General features: G+C 48.8%; 2 protein-coding genes across 2 annotated transcripts; both read left to right on the top strand.

Annotated features, from left to right (window-relative positions):
* On the top strand, window positions 1-15,302 carry LOC139551286 (cell surface glycoprotein 1-like). The gene is made up of 3 exons (XM_071362753.1): window positions 1-57; window positions 4,702-5,868; window positions 15,165-15,302. Exons 1-3 carry the CDS (start codon window positions 1-3, stop codon window positions 15,300-15,302), a joined length of 1,362 nt encoding a protein of 453 aa, XP_071218854.1.
* LOC139551133 (sterile alpha motif domain-containing protein 7-like) lies at window positions 7,896-23,965 on the top strand. The gene is made up of 7 exons (XM_071362544.1): window positions 7,896-8,150; window positions 19,358-19,472; window positions 19,766-20,090; window positions 20,461-21,101; window positions 21,258-21,379; window positions 22,177-22,287; window positions 22,494-23,965. The coding sequence occupies exons 2-7, from the start codon at window positions 19,370-19,372 to the stop codon at window positions 22,740-22,742; spliced, it is 1,551 nt and encodes a 516-aa protein (XP_071218645.1). The 5' UTR covers window positions 7,896-8,150; window positions 19,358-19,369; the 3' UTR covers window positions 22,743-23,965.
* The last annotated feature ends 45 nt before the right edge of the window (window positions 23,966-24,010 follow it).

The following is a 24,010-nucleotide window of genomic DNA, read 5'->3' as shown; positions in this document are numbered from 1 at the left end:
ATGGGGCAGGAGCCTGCATGGAGACTTGGAGCCTGGGCCGTCAGGAGGGAGAGCAGGGTCACAACTAGCACCTGGAACACCTACATTCTGGATCTGACACACACAAAGAGTTTAATGTGAAGAAGTACTTTAAAGACAACTGCTGATGTAAGAAGTGCAATAAATGTGTATATAAATATTTACACATAAATATATAAGCATAGACATGAATAATGCATTATAATGCAGTCATGATAATTACATTTTGGGTTACTGACATGGATACCTCACCATATGGTGAACTGAGTTGAATCTGCCCATAACTAACAGGCTAACTAAGTAAAAATGTATGGTGATTCATATCAGAAGTATTGGGTAATTATAATTAGTCATATTTGTTCTAAATTATTTGATTGTATCTTATTTTTAAAATGTTTATGTTTTTCAGAAGAAAAAACTATGTATTAGTTTTGAGACATACAAATAGTAGACGAACAACCTAAATCTAACCCAAGTAATCAGACAAGTTTACCGATAATAATTGAACATGTATTACTCAAACACAACCAACATGCAGTATGATGCTCCTATACGGTACCAGTAATTGCGTAGCTCAACCATAAATGAGAGCAATGTTCCCTCTAATTTTTTTGCACACTCAGCAAATTTCAGGTCTGCTGAGCTCAAACTTGAATGTAGTGAAAATTCTGCACAACTCCCAGTGCACATTTACTGGGAACAATGAGCATATACCCGCTTTAAGTTACAGTTTTAACAGTGGTCAAGTAGACTTCTTTGATCATGATGTAGGTCTACCAGAGTGGCCTACCATTAAAAAAAAACTATGGAGAAAATGCATCCCATAACATTTCAACATGGAAAAAGCTGTTCTGTCATTCAGCCAACAGTAGCAGCCAATGTGTGGTGTTCAATGTAGGCCTACATTCCATGAGACGTTTGAAAAAGACAAGCAGGGCTCAAATCAAATTGTATTTGTCACATGGGCGTAATACAACAGTGAAATACTTACTTACTAGCCCTTAAGCAACAATGCAGTTTTCAGAAAAATAAGAGTTAATGCAAATAGTCCGGGTAGCCATTTGATTAGCTGTTCAGGAGTCTTACGGCTTGGGGGTAGAAGCTGTTCAGAAGCCTCTTGGACCTAAACTTGGCGCTCCGGTACCGCTTGCCATGCGGTAGCAAAGAGAACAGTCTATGACTAGGGTGGCTGGAGTCTTTGACAATTTGTAGGGCCTTCCTCTGACACTGCCTGGTATAGAGCTCCTGGATGGCTGGAAGCTTGGCCCCAGTGATGTACTGGGCCGTACGCACGACCCTCTGTAGTACCTTGCGGTTGGAGGCCGAGCAGTTACCTTACCAAGCGTTGATGCAACCAGTCAGGATGCTATCGATGGTGCAGATGTATAATGTTTTGAGGATCTGAGGACCCATGCCAAATCTTTTCAGTCTCCTGAGGGATAGTAGGCATTGTCGTGCCCTCTTCACGACTGTCTTGATGTATTTGGACCATGATAGTTCATTGGTTATGTGGACACTAAGGAACTTGAAGCTCTCAACCTGCCCCACTACAGCCCCGTTGATGAGAATGGGGGCGTGCTCGGTCCTCCTTTTCCTGTAGTCCACAATACAGGAGGGGACTGAGAACGCACCCCTGAGGGGCCCTCGTTTTGAGGATCAGCGTTGCAGATGTGTTGTACCCCCTGGGGGCAGCGCATCAGGAAGTCCTGGATCCAGTTGCAGAGGGATGTGTTTAGTCCAAGGGTCCTTAGCTTAGTAATGAGCTTGTCCTCAACTGGCAGCTTCATTAAGTAGTATCCGCAAAACTCCAGTCTCAACGTCAACAGTGAAGAGGCGACTCCGGGATGCTGGCCTTCTAGGCAGAGTTGCAAAGAAAAAGCCATTTCTCAGACTGGCCAATAAAAAGAAAATATTAAGATGGGCAAAAGAACACAGACACTGGGCAGAGGAACTCTGCCTAGAAGGCCAGCATCCCGGAGTCGCCTCTTCATTGTTGACGTTGAGACTGGTGTTTTGCGGGTACTATTTAATGAAGCTGCCATTTGAGGACTTGTGAGGCATCTGTTTCTCAAACTAGACACTCTAATGTACTTGTCCTCTTGCTCAGTTGTGCACCGGGGCCTCCCACTCCTCTTTCTATTCTGGTTAGAGACAGTTTGTGCTGTTCTGTGAAGGGAGTAGTACACAGCGTTGTACGAGATCTTCAGTTTCTTGGCAATTTCTCGCATGGAATAGCCTTCATTTCTCAGAACAAGAATAGACTGACGAGTTTCAGAAGAAAGTTCTTTGTTTCTGGCCATTTTGAGCCTGTAATTGAACTCACAAATTCTGATGCTACAGATACTTAACTAGTCTAAAGAAGGCCAGTTTTATTGCTTCTTTGATCAGAACAACAGTTTTCGGCTGTGTTAACATAATTGCAAAAGGGTTCTATAATGATCAATTAGCCTTTTAAATTCTAAACTTGGATTAGCTAACACAACGTGCCATTGGAACACAGGAGCGATGGTTGCTGATAATGCGTCTCTGTACGCCTATGTAGATATTCCATTTAAAGAATCTGCAGTTTCCAGCTACAATAGTGATTTACAACAATAACGATGTCTACACTGTATTTCTGATCAATTTGATGTTATTTTAATGGACAAAAAATTTGCTTTTCTTTCAAAAACAAGGACAATTCTAAGTGACCCCAAACTTTTGAACGGTAGTGTATGTATTTTATCCATTATCTCTGGTCCATTTTTTTTCTATTACAGTCATTTAGTTTCTATTTTATTATATTGTAAGATTAGAGGCCATATGTTATGTATAGTAATATGACTAGTTAAATACTCTCATGTGTCCCAATGCAACAGGGATTTAAAGCCTGTTACTCAAGGATTAGGCGTCAAAATAAGTGATTGTGTGTGGTTTTTGTATTCTGTTGGAAAAAATTATGATGTACAGAATTTTTTTAAATTGATTATTGTTTACCTTTGGACAGCCCTGTCCTGCTTTTTTAAAAGGTTAAACCCGCTTTTAACCCTTTTTCCTCACAGTGACTCCATAATACAGGGTGCAAACAAGCCGAACAGAAATCCCAGTTTCCCCCCTGAGATTCTTAAATTAGCAGTTTAGCCACTGTGTTAATACTCTGTTTACCTAATTCCTAAATCCTTTATTAGTGAGTTGCTCTTCTGTTTGGTGGGATGAAGTGAGCATTCCCCTCACAATATGGCTGTCTGGTTTGGCACCCTGCACACACACACACACACACACACACAGACAGACAGACAGACAGACAGACAGACAGACAGACAGACAGACAGACAGACAGACAGACAGACAGACAGACAGACAGACAGACAGACAGACAGACAGACAGACAGACAGACAGACACACACACACACACACACACACACACACACACACACACACACACACGACACACACACACACAGACAGACACACACACACACACACAGACAGACAGACAGACAGACAGACAGACAGACAGACAGACAGACAGACAGACAGACAGACAGACAGACAGACAGACAGACAGACAGACAGACAGACAGACAGACAGACAGACAGACAGACAGACAGACAGACAGACAGACAGACAGACAGACAGACAGACAGACAGACAGACAGACAGACAGACAGACAGACAGACAGACAGACAGACAGACAGACAGACAGACAGACAGACAGACAGACAGACAGACAGACAGACAGACAGACAGACAGACAGACAGACAGACAGACAGACAGACAGACAGACAGACAGACAGACAGACAGACAGACAGACAGACAGACAGACAGACAGACAGACAGACAGACAGACAGACAGACAGACAGACAGACAGACAGACAGACAGACAGACAGACAGACCGACCGACCGACCGACCGACCGACCGACCGACCGACCGACCGACCGACCGACCGACCGACCGACCGACCGACCGACCGACCGACCGACCGACCGACCGACCGACCGACCGACCGACCGACCGACCGACCGACCGACCGACCGACCGACCGACCGACCGACCGACCGACCGACCGACCGACCGACCGACCGACCGACCGACCGACCGACCGACCGACCGACCGACCGACCGACCGACCGACCGACCGACCGACCGACCGACCGACCGACCGACCGACCGACCGACCGACCGACCGACCGACCGACCGACCGACCGACCGACCGACCGACCGACCGACCGACCGACCGACCGACCGACCGACCGACCGACCGACCGACCGACCGACCGACCGACCGACCGACCGACCGACCGACCGACCGACCGACCGACCGACCGACCGACCGACCGAGCCGACCGAGCCGACCGACCGAGCCGAGCCGACCGACCGACCGAGCCGACCGACCGACCGAGCCGAGCCGACCGAGCCGACCAGACCGACCGACCGACCGACCGACCGACCGACCGACCGACCGACCGAGCCGACCGACCGACCGACCGACCGACCGACCGACCGACCGAGCCGACCGAGCCGACCGACCGAGCCGACCGAGCCGACCAGCCAACCGACCAACCGACCAGCCGAGCCGACCGACCGACCGACCGACCGAGCCGACCGACCGACCGACCGACCGAGCCAGCCAGCCAGCCAACCAGCCAGCCAGCCAACCAGCCAGCCAGCCAGCCAGACCGACCAGCCAACCAGCCAACCAGCCGACCAGCCAGCCAGCCAGCCGAGCCAGCCAACCAGCCAACCAGACCGACCAGCCAGCCGACCGACCGAGCCAACCGAGCCAACCAGCCAACCAGCCAACCGACCAGCCGACCGACCGAGCCGACCGACCGACCGACCGACCGAGCCGACCGACCGACCGAGCCGACCGAGCCGACCGACCAGACCGACCGACCGAGCCGACCGACCGACCGACCGACCGAGCCGACCGAGCCGACCGAGCCAACCAGCCAGCCAGACCAGACCAACCGAGCCGACCGAGCCGACCGACCAGACCGAGCCGACCGAGCCGACCGAGCCGACCGAGCCGACCAGACCAGACCGAGCCGACCGACCGACCGAGCCAGACCAGACCGACCGAGCCGACCAGACCGACCAGACCGACCAGACCGAGCCGAGCCGAGCCGACCGAGCCGACCAGACCGACCAGCCAGCCAGCCAGCCGAGCCGAGCCGAGCCAGCCAGCCGACCGAGCCGACCGACCAGCCAACCGAGCCGACCGAGCCGACCGAGCCGAGCCGAGCCGAGCCAGACCAGACCGAGCCGACCGAGCCGACCGAGCCGACCGAGCCAGACCAGACCGACCAGACCGACCAGACCAGACCGACCAGACCGACCAGACCGACCGACCGACCGACCGAGCCGACCGAGCCGACCGACCGACCGACCGACCGACCGAGCCGACCGAGCCGACCGACCGACCGAGCCGACCGACCGACCGACCGACCGACCGACCGAGCCGACCGACCGACCGACCGACCGAGCCGACCGACCGACCGACCAGACCGACCAGACCGACCGAGCCGACCGAGCCGACCGAGCCGACCGAGCCGACCGAGCCGACCGACCGACCGACCGAGCCGACCGAGCCGACCGACCGACCGAGCCGACCGAGCCGACCGAGCCGACCGAGCCGACCGAGCCGACCGACCGACCGAGCCGACCGAGCCGACCGAGCCGACCGAGCCAGACCAGACCGACCGAGCCGACCGAGCCGACCAGACCAGACCGAGCCGACCGAGCCAACCGAGCCGACCAGACCGACCAGACCGACCGACCGACCGACCGACCGACCGAGCCGACCGACCGACCGACCGAGCCGACCGAGCCGACCGACCGACCGACCGACCGACCGACCGAGCCGACCGACCGACCGAGCCGACCGACCGACCGACCGACCGACCGACCGACCGACCGACCGACCGAGCCGACCGACCGACCGAGCCGACCGACCGACCGACCGACCGACCGACCGACCGACCGACCGACCGACCGACCGACCGACCGACCGACCGACCGACCGACCGACCGACCGACCGACCGACCGACCGACCGACCGACCGACCGACCGACCGACCGACCGACCGACCGACCGACCGACCGACCGACCGACCGACCGACCGACCGACCGACCGACCGACCGACCGACCGACCGACCGACCGACCGACCGACCGACCGACCGACCGACCGACCGACCGACCGACCGACCGACCGACCGACCGACCGACCGACCGACCGACCGACCGACCGACCGACCGACCGACCGACCGACCGACCGACCGACCAATGATATTCACATCATTGAGACAGACAGACCTGATGTTCAAAACTCTATTTTGGCATTTAAACCCAATTTTCTTACAGTAAACTACATACTGTGATTGTTTTTTTGTGTTTGTCAAATATATGACAAATGTTCAAATACCACTGATATATTTGTGGTAAATGTCAGCATTTGTGTGCATTTTTGTTGTGCATATCTTGAGGAATATGACTTATTTACATGCTTTGTCAGTGTGTGTGCCTGTCTGTGTGTGTGCATAAGCATAGCAGCAGCGTAATGACCCTGAGTCTACTTAGCCCTGCCCGAGCCTCATGCTCACTCCTAGACTGGGGAGGGAGAGAGGGAGGGAGAGGGATGCAATAACACCACTAGATAGCAAAAACACCCCCATCCCGGCCCGCAATACAGCACACCTAGCTGTAGACTAATCCCACTTTATCCCTCCAGCATAAAAAAAACGTCATTCGAGGAACTGCCTCTGCTGTAAGCGGGTGGTGAGCACAAACTGTCAGATTAAGAAGTCTGAGAAGATGATCCCGGTCACACATTTAGCAGGATTTTGTTTCCTACCAAATGACCAGCTTGCATGTTCGGCCAGAATCAACGTATTGAACTACAGGGAGTCTTTTTTTTTAATTTTTTTTTATTTTAATTTTTTTAATTTTATCCCCTTTTCTCCCCAATTTTTCGTGGTATCCAATCGCTAGTAATTACTATCTTGTCTCATCGCTACAACTCCCGTACGGGCTCGGGAGAGACGAAGGTCGAAAGTCATGCGTCCTCCGAAGCACAACCCAACCAGCCGCACTGCTTCTTAACACAGCGCGCCTCCAACCCGGAAGCCAGCCGCACCAATGTGTCGGAGGAAACACCGTGCACCCGCCCCCCTCAGTTAGCGCGCACTGCGCCCGGCCCGCCACAGGAGTCGCTGGAGCGCGATGAGACAAGGATATCCCTACCGGCCAAACCCTCCCTAACCCGGACGACGCTAAGCCAAATGTGCGTCGCCCCACGGACCTCCCGGTCGCGGCCGGCTGCGACAGAGCCTGGGCGCGAACCCAGACTCTGGTGGCGCAGCATAGCACTGCGATGCAGTGCCCTAGACCACTGCGCCACCCGGGAGGCCACCTACTACAGGGAGTCTTAACAGTTGTGCCAAACCCAGACACCTCACCAACAAACAAAAAAACATGGTTGTTCTTCCCACATAACACAGTCTACACGGGCAACCTTCCCTGTACTGTTAGTGGCCACCGAGTGGTAGTGACTACTTATAAGGCCTCGCCATCGGGAAAAAGGAAGCTAAAGCATTTAGGTGTCTTAACCGCGGCCTAAAGTGCTAACAAGGGCTTAGTGAGGTAAATGTTAAAAGAGGTTTAGCTGCCCAACGCTTAAGGCAGAACTCCTGGGAGTAATTACTGTGTAGCGCCTAGTCCACCCGGTGCGTAGTTGGACGAGAAGATCACCTCGATTTCAGTAAAGGGGGGGGGGGGGGGGGCTTAACACGGGAGATAAAGCCAGACTAATGGAGATGAGGCGAAGCGGTATTTAAAGTTCTTTTTGGTTAAAGCCTTTTAGTTAGTCGTTAGCTAGTGACACAGGACAAGGGTGTGGCTGATTGGCTGATCAGTTTGAGTTGTCACTTAACTTATCAGAGGTGTCTAGCTAGGCTACTATACCAAGGCACTAAGGAGTCTGTCACCATCAGAAATTGTGAACTCCTGACCTGAAGACCGAGTGTAGCGTTAAGGTTTTGTACGGTTTTTTATTGAAATTCTATTCAGATTAGCTTCTCGTTCTGTCTACTCCGTTGGGACAAGCCAGTCACAAGCTCTTCTCATTGGCAGGAACTTGAAGGTGAGTCAATTGAACCGCTCTCTGTGTCCCCTTTTCTCTCTGTTACTCTTCAATCCTTCTTCTCTCTTTTCTACTCTCTCATTCATCCATTATAATGTGTTGCAAGAGCTAAACACTTTGAAATAAGATTTTATAGCATTTCATCATGTAAAGAGCAGAAAATACCATTAAAAAATATAGATATATATACATTCACGCAGTATATTGATTCTTTCTACGTTGACTCTACATATTTCAAATTGTATGCAATTCAGAAAATAGACATTGTCAAATGTCTACATCAACTTTGTATCCCCAAAATGTTATCCTTAAAGGGATAGTTTAGCGATTTATCCAAGTACATGGGGTTTGGGTCCAAAAATGCTAGCTTTGTTTGTTGACAATGGCTAGTCTAAGCGTGGATAACAAAAAAAAGTGTGGATTGCAGTCACTCCTTGTCTGTAGACTGCTTTCAAACTATCCCTTTAACTTTTTGCCTGTTTAGTTCATTTATTTCATTTCTGTAAAATATTTAGGTAATGACGCTTTGAACTATGCACCTGTCTGTAGCTCGGACACTTTCAAACATTTTCAAAAAATTTGAAACTTTATTTCTCAAACCTACCCAATACTCTCACGTGTTAAATCTAAATTAAAATCTAACTAAATCCAAATCGAATTAAAATCTAAAGCTAATTGATATCAAAATGGCTCAGGTTCATTCAAACACAATTACAAGGTATTTACGGTCTCAGCAAAAGTATGTCTTGCACTTGTTTGTCACTTAGAGGGATTAAAACGTTTCAGACAATTCTTCTGTCTTGTCTGATATGACCTCCCCAAATGCAAGGCTTCATGTAAGTCGTCAGCAATTTTCCCTTAGCTCATTCTTGTAATGAGATTAGCCCGGGCAGCCGCAAGTTCAGGCACCCAGAGCTATAGGCTTAGATGCAGCATGGCTTCCACTTGTCACATGCAGGCCAAAATCCCACTTGTTGTGTGGAAATATGCCAGATTGGATGGGGAGACTCCTAAATCTCACTGTTTGAAACCTCAAGCTTTCTAAGGTTTTAAAAAGGGACGTGTTCATCCAATTGAATGGCATTACTCTGATTGGCTACTGGGTAAAGTGGCCTGATTTCAAATATACCATAGAATCAGCTAGGTGCTTCTAGTTAGCAGAGGTAGAAAAAGTACAAAAATATCCTACTCAAGTAGAAGTACTGTTACTATAATGACATTTTACTCAAGTAGAAGTAAAACTACTACACTCAAGTTAAAGTCAAAAGTAGCTCATTTAAAAAGTGCTCAGAGTAAAAAATAATTGAGTTACTTTTCAAATAAAACACTGACCTTGATAATTAGCTAATTTCCCTAAGGGTACCTGAACATTGTTACACATGAATGAGAAAAACTTTAAGACACCGCTATAGATGTTGCAATAGATTGATAAACGATAGGCTACATGTACAGAATACATTAGGTTATGTAGTGTTCCTTCAGCAAAAACAAAGGAGTTCTGTTCTACTGCCTTCACTTCTCTCTGAACTTGCGGTTCAGTTTCAGCAGGTTCAGCTGATGTTCAAAGTGAATCGAGTCTATCCTGGCTCACTTTGCAGTGAAGAGCAGTAAAGCACATCTAAAAAAAACTCTTAAAAGCTACAGAGGCAGGCAGGCCTCTGTAGCATGTCCATCTTGTCTGACACACAGGAAAGGTACCCATCAAGGTCCCCTTTACCTTGTGACCTTTTGGGCATCAGTTATGAGAAGAAATCATCTTCATCAGATGAATACTGCTTCTGTTGCTCTGTCTCGTCTATAAAGTATGTTAACCTGTATAGTGGCAAATACACAATGTGTATTTCTGAAGAATCTGCTTTGTGGCAACTTAGTTCATCATATCACTGACATTACAATAGCCCACCCAAACACACTTTCCATACTTGTTTTCAGTGGTGGTCACAGTCGTTTAAGATGAGGGAGGATGATAATTTTTTGGCCTTTTCTAGCATATTGGATGACTGTCATTCATATTACATTCACCCAGCTCAATGTAACATCGATAGGTTTAGGCTACTACATGATACGCAAATTGTTCTCTGTACCAATAATGACGTTGCTACAGCCTAGCCTATGAATGAAAGTTTACGACGTACTTGTAACGGCTGTCGCTCTCCTCATCCTCGGATGAGGTGAGGAGAGAAGGATCTTCAGACCAAAATGCGGTTTGCGGGAAATAAGCCATCTTTTATTTATAAACGAAAACTGATGAAGAATGGCAATACGAAAAAACAAACACTTTAACAAACTTACAAAATAACAAAACGACGTAGAACGAAACCTGAACATAAACTCACATCACTAAATGTTAACTCACGGACAGGAACGTTACATCAAAACACACGAACAGCCAAACAGCCCCGTAAGTGAATAACATCGACAACGACGAAGACATCACAGGAGACAATCACCCCCAAACAAACAGTGAGAATGCCCTACCTAAATATGACTCTTGATTAGAGGAAAACGCAAACCACCTGCCTCTAATCAAGAGCCATACCAGGCAAACCAAAACCAACATAGAAACGAATAACATAGACTGCCCACCCAAAACACATGCCCTGACCATAAACACATAAAAACAACATAAAACAGGTCAGGACTGTTACAGTACCCCCCCCTCAAGATGCGCACGCCGGGCGCACAAGCACAAAGTCCAGGGGAGGGTCCGGGTGGGCAGTTGACCACGGTGGTGGTTCCGGCTCAGGACGCTGTCCCCATACCACCATAGTCACTCCCCTCTTCTGTCTACCCCTTCTACTGACCACCCTAACACTACCTTCCCCTAAATAAACAGCTAGCACCGGGACAAGGGGCAGCACCGGGACAAGGGGTAGCACCGGGACAAGGGGCAGCACCAGAACAAGGGGCAGCACCAGGATAAGGACCAGCACCGGAATAAGGGGCAGCACCGGGACAAGGGGCAGCACCGGGACAAGGGGCAGCACCGGGACAAGGGGCAGCACCGGGACAAGGGGCAACACCGGGACAAGGGGCAACACCGGGACAAGGGGCAACACCGGGACAAGGGGCAGCACCGGGACAAGGGGCAACACCGGGACAAGGGGCAGATCCCGGCTGAAGGACTCTGGCAGGTCCTGTTTGGACGGCTCTGGCAGGTCCATGCAGGCTGACGGCTCTCGACGCTCATGGCAGACTGACGGCTCTCTACGCTCATGGCAGGCTGACGGCTCTCGACGCTCATGGCAGGCTGACGGCTCTCGACGCTCATGGCAGGCTGACGGCTCTCGACGCTCATGGCAGGCTGACGGCTCTCGACGCTCATGGCGCTCTGACGGCTCTGGCTGCTCATGGCTCTCTAACGGCTCTGGCTGCTCATGGCTCACTGACGGCTCTGGCTGCTCATGGCTCACTGACGGCTCTGGCTGCTCATGGCTCACTGACGGCTCTGGCTGCTCATGGCTCTCTGACGGCTCTGGCTGCTCATGGCTCTCTGACGGCTCTGGCTGCTCATGGCTCGCTGGCGGCTCTGGCAGATCCTGTCTGATTGGCGGCTCTGGCAGATCCTGTCTGGTTGGCGGCTCTGGCAGATCCTGTCTGGTTGGCGGCTCTGGCAGATCCTGTCTGGTTGGCGGCTCTGGCAGATCCTGTCTGGTTGGCGGCTCTGGCAGACCCTGTCTGACGGGCGGCTCTAGCGGCTCCTGTCTGGCTGACGGCTCTAGCGGCTCCTGTCTGGCGGATGGCTCTGTAGGCTCATGGCAGACGGGCGGCTTTGCAGGCTCATGGCAGACGGGCGGCTTTGCAGGCTCCTGGCAGACGGATGGCTCAGATGGCGCTGGGGAGACGGATGGCTCAGATGGCGCTGGGGAGACGGATGGCTCAGATGGCGCTGGGGAGACGGATGGCTCAGATGGCGCTGGGGAGACGGATGGCTCAGATGGCGCTGGGGAGACGGATGGCTCAGATGGCGCTGGGGAGACGGATGGCTCTGGCCGGATACGGCGCACTGTAGACCTGGTGCGTGGTGCCGGAACTGGAGGCACCGGGCTAATGATAAGCACCTTCCTACTAGTGCGTGGAGCAGGGACAGGGCACACTGAACTCTCAAAGCGTACTCTATACCTGGTGCGTGGTACCGGCACTGGTGGCACCTGGCTGAGGGCACGCACCTCAGGACTAGTACGGGGAGAAGTGACAGTGTGTACAGGACTTAGGAGACGCACAGGTGGCTTAGTGCGTGGGGCCGGAACTGGAGGCACTGAACTGGATACACGCACTATAGGGAGAGTGCGTGGAGGAGGAACAGGGCTCTGGAAATGCACTGGTAGCCTAGTGCGTAATGTAGGCACTGTAGGTACTAGGCTGGGGCGGGGAGGTGGCGCCGGAAATACCGGACCGTGCAGGCGTACTGGCTCTCTTGAGCATTGAGCCTGCCCAACCTTACCTGGTTGAATGCTCCCGGTCGCCCGCCCAGTACGGGGAGGTGGAATAACCCGCACCGGGCTGTGTAGGCGAACCGGGGAAACCATGCGTAAGGCAGGTGCCATGTATGCCGGCCCGAGGAGACGCACTGGAGACCAGACGCGTTGAGCCGGCCTCATGACACCTGGCTCAATGCCCAATCTAGCCCTACCAGTGCGAGGAGGTGGAATAACCCGCACTGGGCTATGCACACGTACAGGAGACACCGTGCGCTCTACTGCGTAACACGGTGTCTGCCCGTACTCCCGCTCTCCACGGTTAGCCTGGGAAGTGGGCGCAGGTCTCCTACCTGCCCTTGGCCCACTACCCTTTAGCCCCCCCCCAAGAAATTTTTGGGAGTTACTCACGGGCTTTTCGGGCTTCCGTGCAAGACGTGTCCCCTCATAATTCCGGTTTCGAGCTTGAATCTCCGGCTTCCATCCACGTCTCCTAGCTGCCTCCTTAAACCACCGCTCCTGGGCTGTGGCTGCCTCACTCTTCTCACGAGAGCAGCGATATTCTCCAGTTTGCGCCCAGGGTCCTCTACCAGACAGGATCTCCTCCCAAGTCCAGAAATCCTTGTTGCTCCGTCGAGCATTCCCATACCGCTTGGTCACATTTTGTTGGTGGGTGATTCTGTAACGGCTGTCGCTCTCCTCATCCTCGGATGAGGTGAGGAGAGAAGGATCTTCAGACCAAAATGCGGTTTGCGGGAAATAAGCCATCTTTTATTTATAAACGAAAACTGATGAAGAATGGCAATACGAAAAAACAAACACTTTAACAAACTTACAAAATAACAAAACGACGTAGAACGAAACCTGAACATAAACTCACATCACTAAATGTTAACTCACGGACAGGAACGTTACATCAAAACACACGAACAGCCAAACAGCCCCGTAAGTGAATAACATCGACAACGACGAAGACATCACAGGAGACAATCACCCCCAAACAAACAGTGAGAATGCCCTACCTAAATATGACTCTTGATTAGAGGAAAACGCAAACCACCTGCCTCTAATCAAGAGCCATACCAGGCAAACCAAAACCAACATAGAAACGAATAACATAGACTGCCCACCCAAAACACATGCCCTGACCATAAACACATAAAAACAACATAAAACAGGTCAGGACTGTTACAGTACTGTAGGTGCACAAGTTGAGAGAATTTTGTGTCATCAAGGTGACAGACAGTGACACATTCAGTACCGCCTTGCACACTCTTGCCTGCATCCAGCTGATCTAGGGTGTAATCATTATTCCAACAGTTGCAAACTAGAGTTTCTATTGGACAAAGTCCAAATGGGTAGCCATTTGATTAGATGTTCAGGAGTCTTATGGCTTGGGGGTAGAAGCTGTTCAGAAGCCTCTTGGAACCAGACTTGGCGCTCCGGTACTGCTTGCCATGCGGTAGCACAGAGAACAGTCTATGACTAGGGTGGCTGGAGTCTTTGACAATTTGTAGGGCCTTCCTCTGTCACTGCCTGGTATAGAGGTCCTGGATGGCAGGAAGCTTGGCCCCAGTGATTTACTGGGCCGTACGCACTACCCTCTGTTTTCTTGTTTGCTTATGTCGGAATACAGCTCATTCAATGCGGTCTTAGTGCCAGCCTCTGTCTGTGGTGGTATGTACTGTAAACAGCTTCAAAAAATACAGATGAAAACTCTCTAGGTAGATAGTGTGGTCCACAGCTTATCATGAGATACTCTACCTCAGGCGAGCAATAGCTCGAGTCTTCCTTCGATATTTACAAATATACATAGTCCGCCGCCCCTTGTCTTACCAGACGCCGCTGTTCTATACTGCCGGTACAGCGTATAACCAGCCAGCTGTATGTTGATAGTGTCGTCGTTCAGCCACGACTCCATGAAGCATGAGATATTACTGTTTTGAATGTCCCGTTGGCAGCCACGACTCCGTGAAGGACAGGAGAATAGTAATATTGGGACAGGGACACGGAAAGGTTGATTTCGGAGGAGTAATGGAGGAGGAAAAAGAGGAAGAAGAGAATGAGGGAAGCAGAGGTTGAATCTGAATTTGATGAAGATTAAAAAGGATATGGTGTGTCAAAGCAGACTGGGTTCAAGTACAAAAAGAATGAGATGTCCGCCAGACCGAGCTTTGGAGGTGAAATGGAAGTGAATGAGGGAGATTTAAGTGAAGTGGAAGTTGTGGTGAGGAGCCTTGCATCGATGGACATGGTTATAAAGATGAGTTTGGTCAAGTGAGAGTGAGATTCTTCGAGATAGTGGATCCAGATATTTTGGCTGATTCATATGTGGTATCAGGTCGGGTGGAAAAGTACTATAGGTGTGCCCATGCTTCTGAGGATCAGATGTGTCCGGTGTGAGAGAGGCAGGTGTTGTTGTCGCCAGAATCAGAGTAGTGCAGAAGGTGTCATATGCTGAGGCAGTGAAGAAAGTAGAGGAGGATGGGTCAAGGGTGAGGGATCCTGAGAGGATCCCTGTGAATAGTAGATCTGTACCACCACAGAGGTTGGCCTCTTAGTATTCATAGCAATGGCTATCAACGGTGCTCCACAGAATATAGATGCTGTGGTGGCAGCTGCAGAGATGGACTTGGATGTACGAGATTTGACTTCAGAAGAGTTACAGGTTGTGTTGAGTGGTTGTGTCCCGTCGTCCCAGGCCATTGGCATGGTGCAGGAGCAGATATGGTAAAAGTAGTGGGTTTTTATTGAGTGTAGGGTTAGTTGGAAGAGTGTTTTTTGACCCCATTTTGTATCACAGGGTATAATGGATAATGCCTTTAAACCCTGAAGAAGAAGAAGAAGAAGAAGAAGAAGAAGAAGGCAAACGGAAGACGGTCCTCCTCAATAGCCTCCTTTTGGCGAGAAAGCACAAGTGTATCCTACCTGAGTTCTTCGCAGAAGAGTTTTGAAACCTGCCACGCACACTTTGAATCAGCTATTGTTTTCAGGAAGGAGAAAAGCATGCCAACATTGAACAATGATATGCTACTTATCTTTTTTATCTATAACATTTCTTGCACAACTAGCATTTTTTTAAATCACTTTATACATTTATTTTGAGATTCCACCCTGTAAACGTAATTTTCCTGATAACACGCGATTGGAGAAGGAGGGTCTAAAGCGTATTTTTAGCAACTTCCCCTCTCCTCGCCACCTCTCCTGGATTACCTTTGACCTTTTTCAAAAGGAGGCCAGAGAGGACGAAGGAGAGAGGATGCAGGAGTTTCTAATTGAGAAAAGTCCCGGGTCTGTGTCTCGATTGTCTCCTGACTCTTCAGTCTCCTCCGTCTCAATTGTTTTTCAGACACACCGCTTTGATAAAAAACCTTTCCCGACACATCTCTCCCACAAAGTTATTTTTTGGGTGGACAGCTTGATTTGATTGGCCTGTTTGCGAGTGATGCCGCCCACAGAACTTTCCGTAGACTACTATTATGTATAGTTTACAAAATTGAACTCCGTAGTGGATGGTTTTAAAAAGGTAGCGAAGTACAATTCTTCATTAAAAATATACTTAAGTAAAATGACTGACTTTGAAAAATACTCTGAAAAAGTAGAAGTTCTCGGAAAAGCTACTCAATTACATTAATGAGAGTATTTATAATTCATTACTTCCACCCATGTTAATTATTTAGTAAATGAGGATTGACTAATTGTATCATTAGTCTAAAGTTACCCATTTAGAACTCAAACTAAAGGTCATCTACTACTGTGCAGGAATCAAACCCACAACCCTGGTGTTGCCACCGGCACCAAGCTCTAACACACTGAGCCATTGGAACCACAATGAAACAGGCATTTTACTGAATCAAAAGGTTGTACAGTAGCAGTTGCTTTGATATTAGGCAATTCTTACTGTCTGTGCTGCAATAGGGGCCAGGCCTTTCGGACTTACCCCAAACTTCTGGTTCAAGTTCATGCAAGCTCTACTCTTCCTGTATAAGATGAATTACTGAGTACAAGTCGTTTTTTCCAGTTGAACGCTGTACCAGAAAGACTAGGATTCCGTTCTTCTTCTGACTGGTAGTGCAGTAATGATAGTAGTGACAGGCTTGAATGTACATTAGTCTGTTTGTTGTTTTGAAACGGTGGTTTGGTCACTAACTTGTTGAGTGTTCATTCATTTATACACGCAGAGACATACACACATTGACATTTCACACAGGCAAAATGACACTATGAAGCAACAGATTTTCTCACACTCACATTTGGTTGTATCGAGACATTTGACATGCAAACTCCTAACACACAAAATAAAGACATCAAAACCTTGAACCACATCTTTTACAGTAATCCAGTATGGTTTATCTCATCTTTTTTAATGTTCTCTCTTCTTACCTCTATCCGTCCCTGTGTATAATTGCTTACTATAGTAGGAGAAAGATAAAATGTTGTGTGTAGAGTGCCATTGATGGCAGGGACCAGGGTGCATGCGTGTGCCAGATATTTCCCCCATAAACTGTTTTCCCTCCCAGATTTATCCCCCAAGGTGTTTTCAGGACATCTCAAGGGGCTGATGGAGGCTAATAGGCTTATCACTCAGGGTGTTTTGTCCGGTGTGCTTACAGACAAGGTTTTCTGAGGGTAAAACTCCTAAACGCCTGGATTACCTCAACACATCCCTTTAAAGTGCTGTATAGCCAGGATTTAGGCTAATCGGATAGTGGGGGAGAGAGGGGGAGGATAAGGTGTTGGATCCTGCTGGCCCTGCCAATGCCACGCAGACCAGGGTGGAAGACACGCGGGGTCAGCAGATGTTCTCTGGGCCTGGCAGACTGTGTGGGACTAACAGGAGGATTACTGGAGCCCAGATTAGATGTGTCTGAGGTAACTTTAGGGGACTGTGGGGTGATACGGTACACGACTGACTGGGGCTACGGGCTGCTAACGGTTAGGGTTAGGCTGGATCTTATGGCCGCAGATGAGAGGGGGGAGAGGGGGTAATAAACTCAGGGTGTATGGTTGGAGGGTATCTTATATATGTCTCTAGACATAGAGACATGCACACACACACACACATACCACACACAAAGTAAGAGAGACACCTAGTAATTTCAGTTCCCCCATGACCACATTTATTTATTTACCACATACATTTATAAGTGCCCTCTGCTATTTCCCTTCATTTTCCATGTAGTTAGTGTTGTAATCTATATCTCTAATGTTGTGTAAATCTACAGCCCATACTGGCCCAGGATTATTATCCCTGGATTAAAGCACTGCCTGTTCTGTCTAATATTTATTAATGGGATTTATTCATAAGAGGCTAATCAGAGGTGTCTAAGTCAATCGGGTGTAACGACAATCTGCAGCGACGGCCAATGATGCGCACTGTGTGCGTGTAATATAATGACATGGTCTGTTTGTTTACAATGACTGTAGAAGTGAGGCGGAGGTACTGGAGACAGTATTTTCCATTTGTGGAGTTCTCCTGTTCTGAGGTGAATGTTGAGTCTAGACAGTATTCCCTCGATATAGATTTGGTCCCTCCGCCAACTTAAATGTCACTTTTGACAAATTCAGCCAACGGGTTTTTAAATCTCCATAGGAACACTTCAAAGTCATCTGTGTCTCTCTCCCTTAAATACTATTGATGAGCACATGCTTAGCAATGGCTAGTTATCTTTACATGCTCAACCTATTAATAAGTATAGTTATAGTGTAGTGGAGGGGTTTGTCGAACAGGCAAACGCTCATGTGATTACTGATGAGTAGCCTAATCTTTCTGAGCCCTGTGGACTAATGCTGCATCCCTCGTTGGCTATAGCTTTGCTCATTAGGCTAACACAGTGTGAGACCAACGACCCAGGTTTGATATCTATCTGTTCAGTTACATTAGCGCTAGTCTCGCCTAACCATACCTCCAAATCGCGTTGTTGTCACTCCTCCTTTGGAGGTCTGGAGAATATTGTATTAGCCGAAACATCTGCTGGATTCCAGTGGCTCCGTTTTAATTGGCTGTTACATTTTTAAGAACCCTCCCCTCCACATGCCCGTAGAAGGGGTGCTGCGTGTTATGTTCGTCACTGTTTTCCGAGTCGATGAATGCGTTACCACTCCTCTGCTTGAACAGAGAACAACGTTATGGCGTGTCTACCTAAGTGCTATGGTATAAGTTTAGTGTATCAAGTGAGGCCGACAGTCTGCGATTTATTGAAATTGAAAGTCAGCACAAACATGGCATACATTAACATATTTTCATGGGGTTTTAATCAGCGATTTCCTGTCCATCCTCTCGCACTCTTGCTTCTACGGCACTAATGGGCACATTTTGAGCACTGCCCAAGCAAGGCATTTGACTTCACCGGGCTTTCCGATTAGGGAAGCCTGGTTCTCGAAGAGGCTACGTTCGTGCATACAGTATTAACTGTGTAGCATCATCATTGTCATAGAGGGCCTTTGCATTTATAAGTCATGGGTGACTCCTAGTGGTGAAAGAGGAAAATTACAAGCCATTTAAAGAGGGTTGCCCTCTACGAGCAAACAATAATCTGCTCACCACCACTCAACTGTTTTTGTTCCCGGGCAAATGTGATCTTTCCTGTACCAGGGATACGTAAGCTAGGGTGCTTCAGACCGATTTAAAACTAGTACTTGAAAACAGACTAAATTGCTGTCAGCTAACCAATCCGAGATCCAGTCAGCAACATCCCAGAGACCGGTGCCGGTCCACGGGCCACAGATTGAGAAACACTGGTCTTATATACTAATCTATACACTAATCTCCTCATCTCGGTTCCACAGACAGGTCGGGCCATGACCCCAAGGGAGCAGCTGAGGAAGATGTCAGCGATGGGGGAGCAGGGGGCTCTGGACGAGAAACACTGGTACCGCCTGGTCAACGGCATGTCTGCCGGAGGTAAGGCTGACCCACCTGGTTTGAATCTGTATGCTTCAAGACTTTGTTAGTCTGCTGAGTTAAAGCCCTAGGTATTAGCTTGTAAATCCTTAGCCTTGCTTAGAAAATTCACTCTACATTTTTATGCTTTACAATCTTGGAGTCAGGAACTTTTCCTTAACCTAGGTAATTACTGGGGCCCAGAGCTTTTCCTGGTCAAGTCACATAGTCAGTAGAAACTTAGTAGTCAGTACGGCCCTAGTTCTGTAGACTTGTAACACATCTAACATTGTGTTTACTGTGTTGCGTTTCAGAGCTATGTCAGAGGCAAGAGATGATGATGAGGAACCAGATAGCCATGGCTCCTCAGATCCTGGCCCAAGGACAGCAGAGGCTACAGGGGGTGCCCACCCAGTTTGAGCCTCGCTTCATGGAAAGAGAGCTAGTTCCACCCTCGGAGATGGGATCTTCCGAGGCCAGGCAGATGCACATGGGGGGTCATCTGGGTCCGCCCATGCCCCCACACCCTGGAATTTCTGGCAGGGGCTTCCCTGGAGTTGGTTACAGTTTCATGCCCTCAGAGTCCATGGAGACAGTTGCCCGGCGACAGGAGCTCATCCACAAGCAGAATGTCGCCAGGTATTGTCTGACATTGACCTGCAGCTGCTTGTCACAGGGCTTGTCAAAGTACACATCATGGACTATAGGGCTTTGGATATCCCAGCCTTCCTTTTATGGCCCCCTTCAACCTGATACCAAGAGTCTGTTCTATGCACTATGTTACAGAACAGTTGGCAGATATGATTTGAATATATACAGAGCCCATGTGACCTAGAAACGTCTATTGTTATGTCTAGCTGGTTTATTGTTATGTCTAGCTGGTTTATTGTTATGTCTAGCTGGTTTATTGTTATGTCTAGCTGGTTTATTGTTATGTCTAGCTGGTTTATTTTGTTATGTCTTGATGGCGTGCATTGTGTCTGATTGGTGTGTATTGGTTGTTTTTCAGGATGGAGATGAATGCCATCCTCCACCAGAAGGAGATGGAGAACGCCCATCAGAGGGGTCTGGTGGGTATGGATGCGCCCATGATGTACCAGTCCAACGCCATGGCTCTCCGGGGGCGCCAGCGCCTCCCAGATGGCCACGACTTCTTCGTCCACCGTACCACCCTGGAGGAAATGCAGGCCAACAACCTCCTGATGTCCTCCAGCCCCTATCCACCAATCAGCACGCTGCAGAGGGAGAGGGGCCGCAGGGCTGGTCGCAGGGCAACTAATCACAAGAGCGCAGAGAGCCATGCGTCTGGCCCCAAGGGCCAATCGGAGGGCAAGAGCGTGGAGCAGAGTCCCGGGGGTGCCTCTGGAGATGAGAAAGAGGCAGAGGGGAAAATGGACATGGGAGGGGAGGCAGTCGGCCAACAACATCAAGCCAAAATGGACACAGAGCTCTCGTCGAATGGCAGAAAGAGCTACAAGGAGGCGGCGCAGAGCCTGCGCAAAGCCTGCATAAACAGTCAAGATGGCTGCCCTGACGTCACCAACTGCAACAGTGGCGCCAGCGACAAAGACAGGCCCAGTCAATGCTCTGCGTTCCAGTATCCCTCCGCCAGTGGACCTATCCCAGGCATGCCTTACATGTTCCCTCCTGGTGAGTGTCTACTTTCTACAGTCTTGTTTTGATCAAACTATTCAGGGGTTATGCTGCTGTCTTCGATTTGATTTCTATAATGTATTTGAACAAGGACAGATGTGACAGATGTGAGCCGTATGTGTGCCAACACATTTTGTCTTTTGTTTTGATCAGGGCCACCCAATCTCTTTCTTAACGGACAAGATATGTCCTCTGTTGAAGACCTCAGGAAGTGGACAGTGGATGACGTGTACATCTTCATCAAAAACATGCCCAGCTGCTCTGAATATGCTCAGGTTGGTGCCATTTCCTAATAATTATCAAGTGATTTCGTGCTTACAAATATACACTGAGTGTACAAAACATTATGATCTTTCCATGACATAGACTGACCAGTTGAATCCAGGTGAAAGCTTTGATCCCTTATTGATGCAATCTGTTAAATCCACTTAAATCAGTGTAGATGAAGTGAAGGGGACAAGTTAAAGAAGGATTTTTTTGCCTTGAAGAGACAATTGAGACATGGACTGTGTATGTGTACCATTCAGAGGGTGAATGGGCAAGACAAAATATTTAAGTGCCTTTGAACGGGTATGGTAGTAGGTGCCTGCAATGCTGCTGGGTTTTTCACGATCTACAGTTTCCCGTGTGTACGAAGAATGGTCCACCACCCAAAGGACATCCAGCCAACTTGACACAACTGTGGTAAGCATTGGAGTCAGCATTGGCCAGCATCCCTGTGGAACGCTTTCAACACCTTGTAGTCCATACACCGACAAATAGAGGCTGTTCCGAGGGCAACTCAATATTAAGGTGTTCCTAATGTTTTGTACACTCAGTGTAAATCAGCAACAGAATTCAAATCGGCCAGGACTGCCGCTATTGACTCTTTCCAATTTGCACCCTACCTTGAGGCATTCGAACTTTGGAAGAGAGCAAATGGAGGCCATCTTGGCAGGTTTTAATTCTGTTGATCCTTTATGTCAGCAGGAAGTTGCATTGCTGTCACACTGCTGCATCTGTCTTTAAGGAAATTGTTCTATGGATAGACATTACTATACTACTCCTCATCATACCTGATTATTCCCTACAGACGTTCAAGGACCACGTGATAGATGGAGAGACATTGCCATTCCTGACAGAAGACCATCTACTGGACACGATGGGACTGAAGCTGGGCCCGGCACTCAAGATACGATCACGGGTATACAAACCATCAAAAACAGTTAGCCTCACAAATTCGGACAGCAGACCAAAATCTTCTGGAGTGCTGTCTATTTCATTTCCAATGGATTATATTTACCATAACCTAGCACACAACCATTTTTCTGGAAATGATTAATAATGAAATCAGCACATTGCTTATTATAATATCTCACGGTATCGCTCTTTTTCTGTCCAACTCACCAGGTATCGAGCCGGCTAGGCAGCATGTTCTACATAATGAGCCTCCCACTCTCCGCTGCCGCCGCCCTACAGGCCACCCCTGAGAATGCAGGAGGAGACAGATCGTCAGAGATCAGCTCCCCTGTATACTGTAACGGTGTGGAGATGATGGGCAGCCCCTGCACCAGAGACCCAGAAGGCCGGAAACCCACAGACCCCCTCCCAGAGACTGACAACCCCTCTCCCCCCTCGGCCAGCAGTGAAACTGCCTGAGGCATCAGTGAGGGAGGTACGAGTCCTCGGGTCAGTGACTCAGTTCCAAGTCGACCCCTAGCTCCTACCACATACTGTACATATAGACACAAACCCCCTAAGGACTTTATTTATTTATTTATTTATTTAACCTTTATTTAACCAGGTAGGCAAATTGAGAACACGTTCTCATTTACAATTGCGACCTGGCCAAGATAAAGCAAAGCAGTTCGACACATACAACAACACATAGTTACACATGGAGTAAAACAAACATATAGTCAATAATACAGTGAAAAAAAAAAAAAATAAGTCTATATACAATGTGAGCAAGTGAGGTGAGATAAGGGAGGTGAAGGCAAACAAATATATGTATAAATAAATAAAAATATAAAAGGCCATGGAGGCGAAGTGAGTACAACACAGCAAGTAAAAAAAAAACTAAAAAAAAAAAAAAAAAAAAATGGAATGGTTGGTTTGCAGTGGAAGAAAGTGCAAAGTAGAGACAGAAATAATGGGGTGCAAAGGAGCAAAATAAATTAATAAATAAATACAGTAGGTAAAGAGGTAGTTGTTTGGGCTAAATTGTAGATGGGTTATGTACAGGTGCAGTAATCTATGAGCTGCTCTGACAGCTGGTGCTTAAAGCTAGTGAGGGAGATAGGTGTTTCCAGTTTCAGAGATTTTTGTAGTTCGTTCCAGTCATTGGCAGCAGAGAACTGGAAGGAGAGGCGTCCAAAGGAAGAATTGGTTTTGGGGGTGACTAGAGAGATATACCTGCTGGAGCGCGTGCTACAGGTAGGTGCTGCTATGGTGACCAGCGAGCTGAGATAAGGGGGGACTTTACCTAGCAGGGTCTTGTAGATGACCTGGAACCAGTGGGTTTGGCGACGAGTATGAAGCGAGGGCCAGCCAACGAGAGTGTACAGGTCGCAGTGGTGGGTAGTATATGGGGCTTTGGTGACAAAACGGATGGCACTGTGATAGACTGCATCCAATTTATTGAGTAGGGTTTTGGAGGCTATTTTGTAAATGACATCACCGAAGTCGAGGATTGGTAGGATGGTCAGTTTTACAAGGGTATGTTTGGCAGCATGAGTAAAGGATGCTTTGTTGCGGAATAGGAAGCCAATTCTAGATTTGACTTTGGATTGGAGATGTTTGATGTGAGTCTGGAAGGAGAGTTTACAGTCTAACCAGACACCTAGGTATTTGTAGGTGTTCACATATTCTAAGTCAGAGCCGTCCAAAGTAGTGATGTTGGACAGGCGGGCAGGAGCAGGCAGTGA

The sequence above is a fragment of the Salvelinus alpinus genome, chromosome 23, assembly GCF_045679555.1.
Source record: "Salvelinus alpinus chromosome 23, SLU_Salpinus.1, whole genome shotgun sequence".
In the NCBI taxonomy this organism is placed as follows: Eukaryota; Metazoa; Chordata; class Actinopteri; order Salmoniformes; family Salmonidae; genus Salvelinus; species Salvelinus alpinus.
The sequence above is the reverse complement of the archived record's forward strand: the minus strand, read 5'-3'. Positions and strand labels throughout refer to the sequence as shown.

What these genes read in the sequence shown, in the direction of transcription:
- LOC139551133 (XM_071362544.1), top strand. Translation starts at nt 19,370, where the DNA reads ATGACCCCAAGGGAGCAGCTGAGGAAGATGTCAGCGATGGGGGAGCAG. An exon ending in CAACGGCATGTCTGCCGGAG is followed by an intron (nt 19,473 to 19,765) that starts GTAAGGCTGACC and finishes GTTGCGTTTCAG; the next exon opens with AGCTATGTCAGAGGCAAGAG. An exon ending in GCTGCTCTGAATATGCTCAG is followed by an intron (nt 21,380 to 22,176) that starts GTTGGTGCCATT and finishes TATTCCCTACAG; the next exon opens with ACGTTCAAGGACCACGTGAT.
- LOC139551286 (XM_071362753.1), top strand. Translation starts at nt 1, where the DNA reads ATGGGGCAGGAGCCTGCATGGAGACTTGGAGCCTGGGCCGTCAGGAGG. An exon ending in CCGTCAGGAGGGAGAGCAGG is followed by an intron (nt 58 to 4,701) that starts GTCACAACTAGC and finishes CCAGCCAACCAG; the next exon opens with CCAACCAGCCGACCAGCCAG. An exon ending in CCGACCGACCGACCGACCGA is followed by an intron (nt 5,869 to 15,164) that starts GCCGACCGACCG and finishes GGTGCTCCACAG; the next exon opens with AATATAGATGCTGTGGTGGC.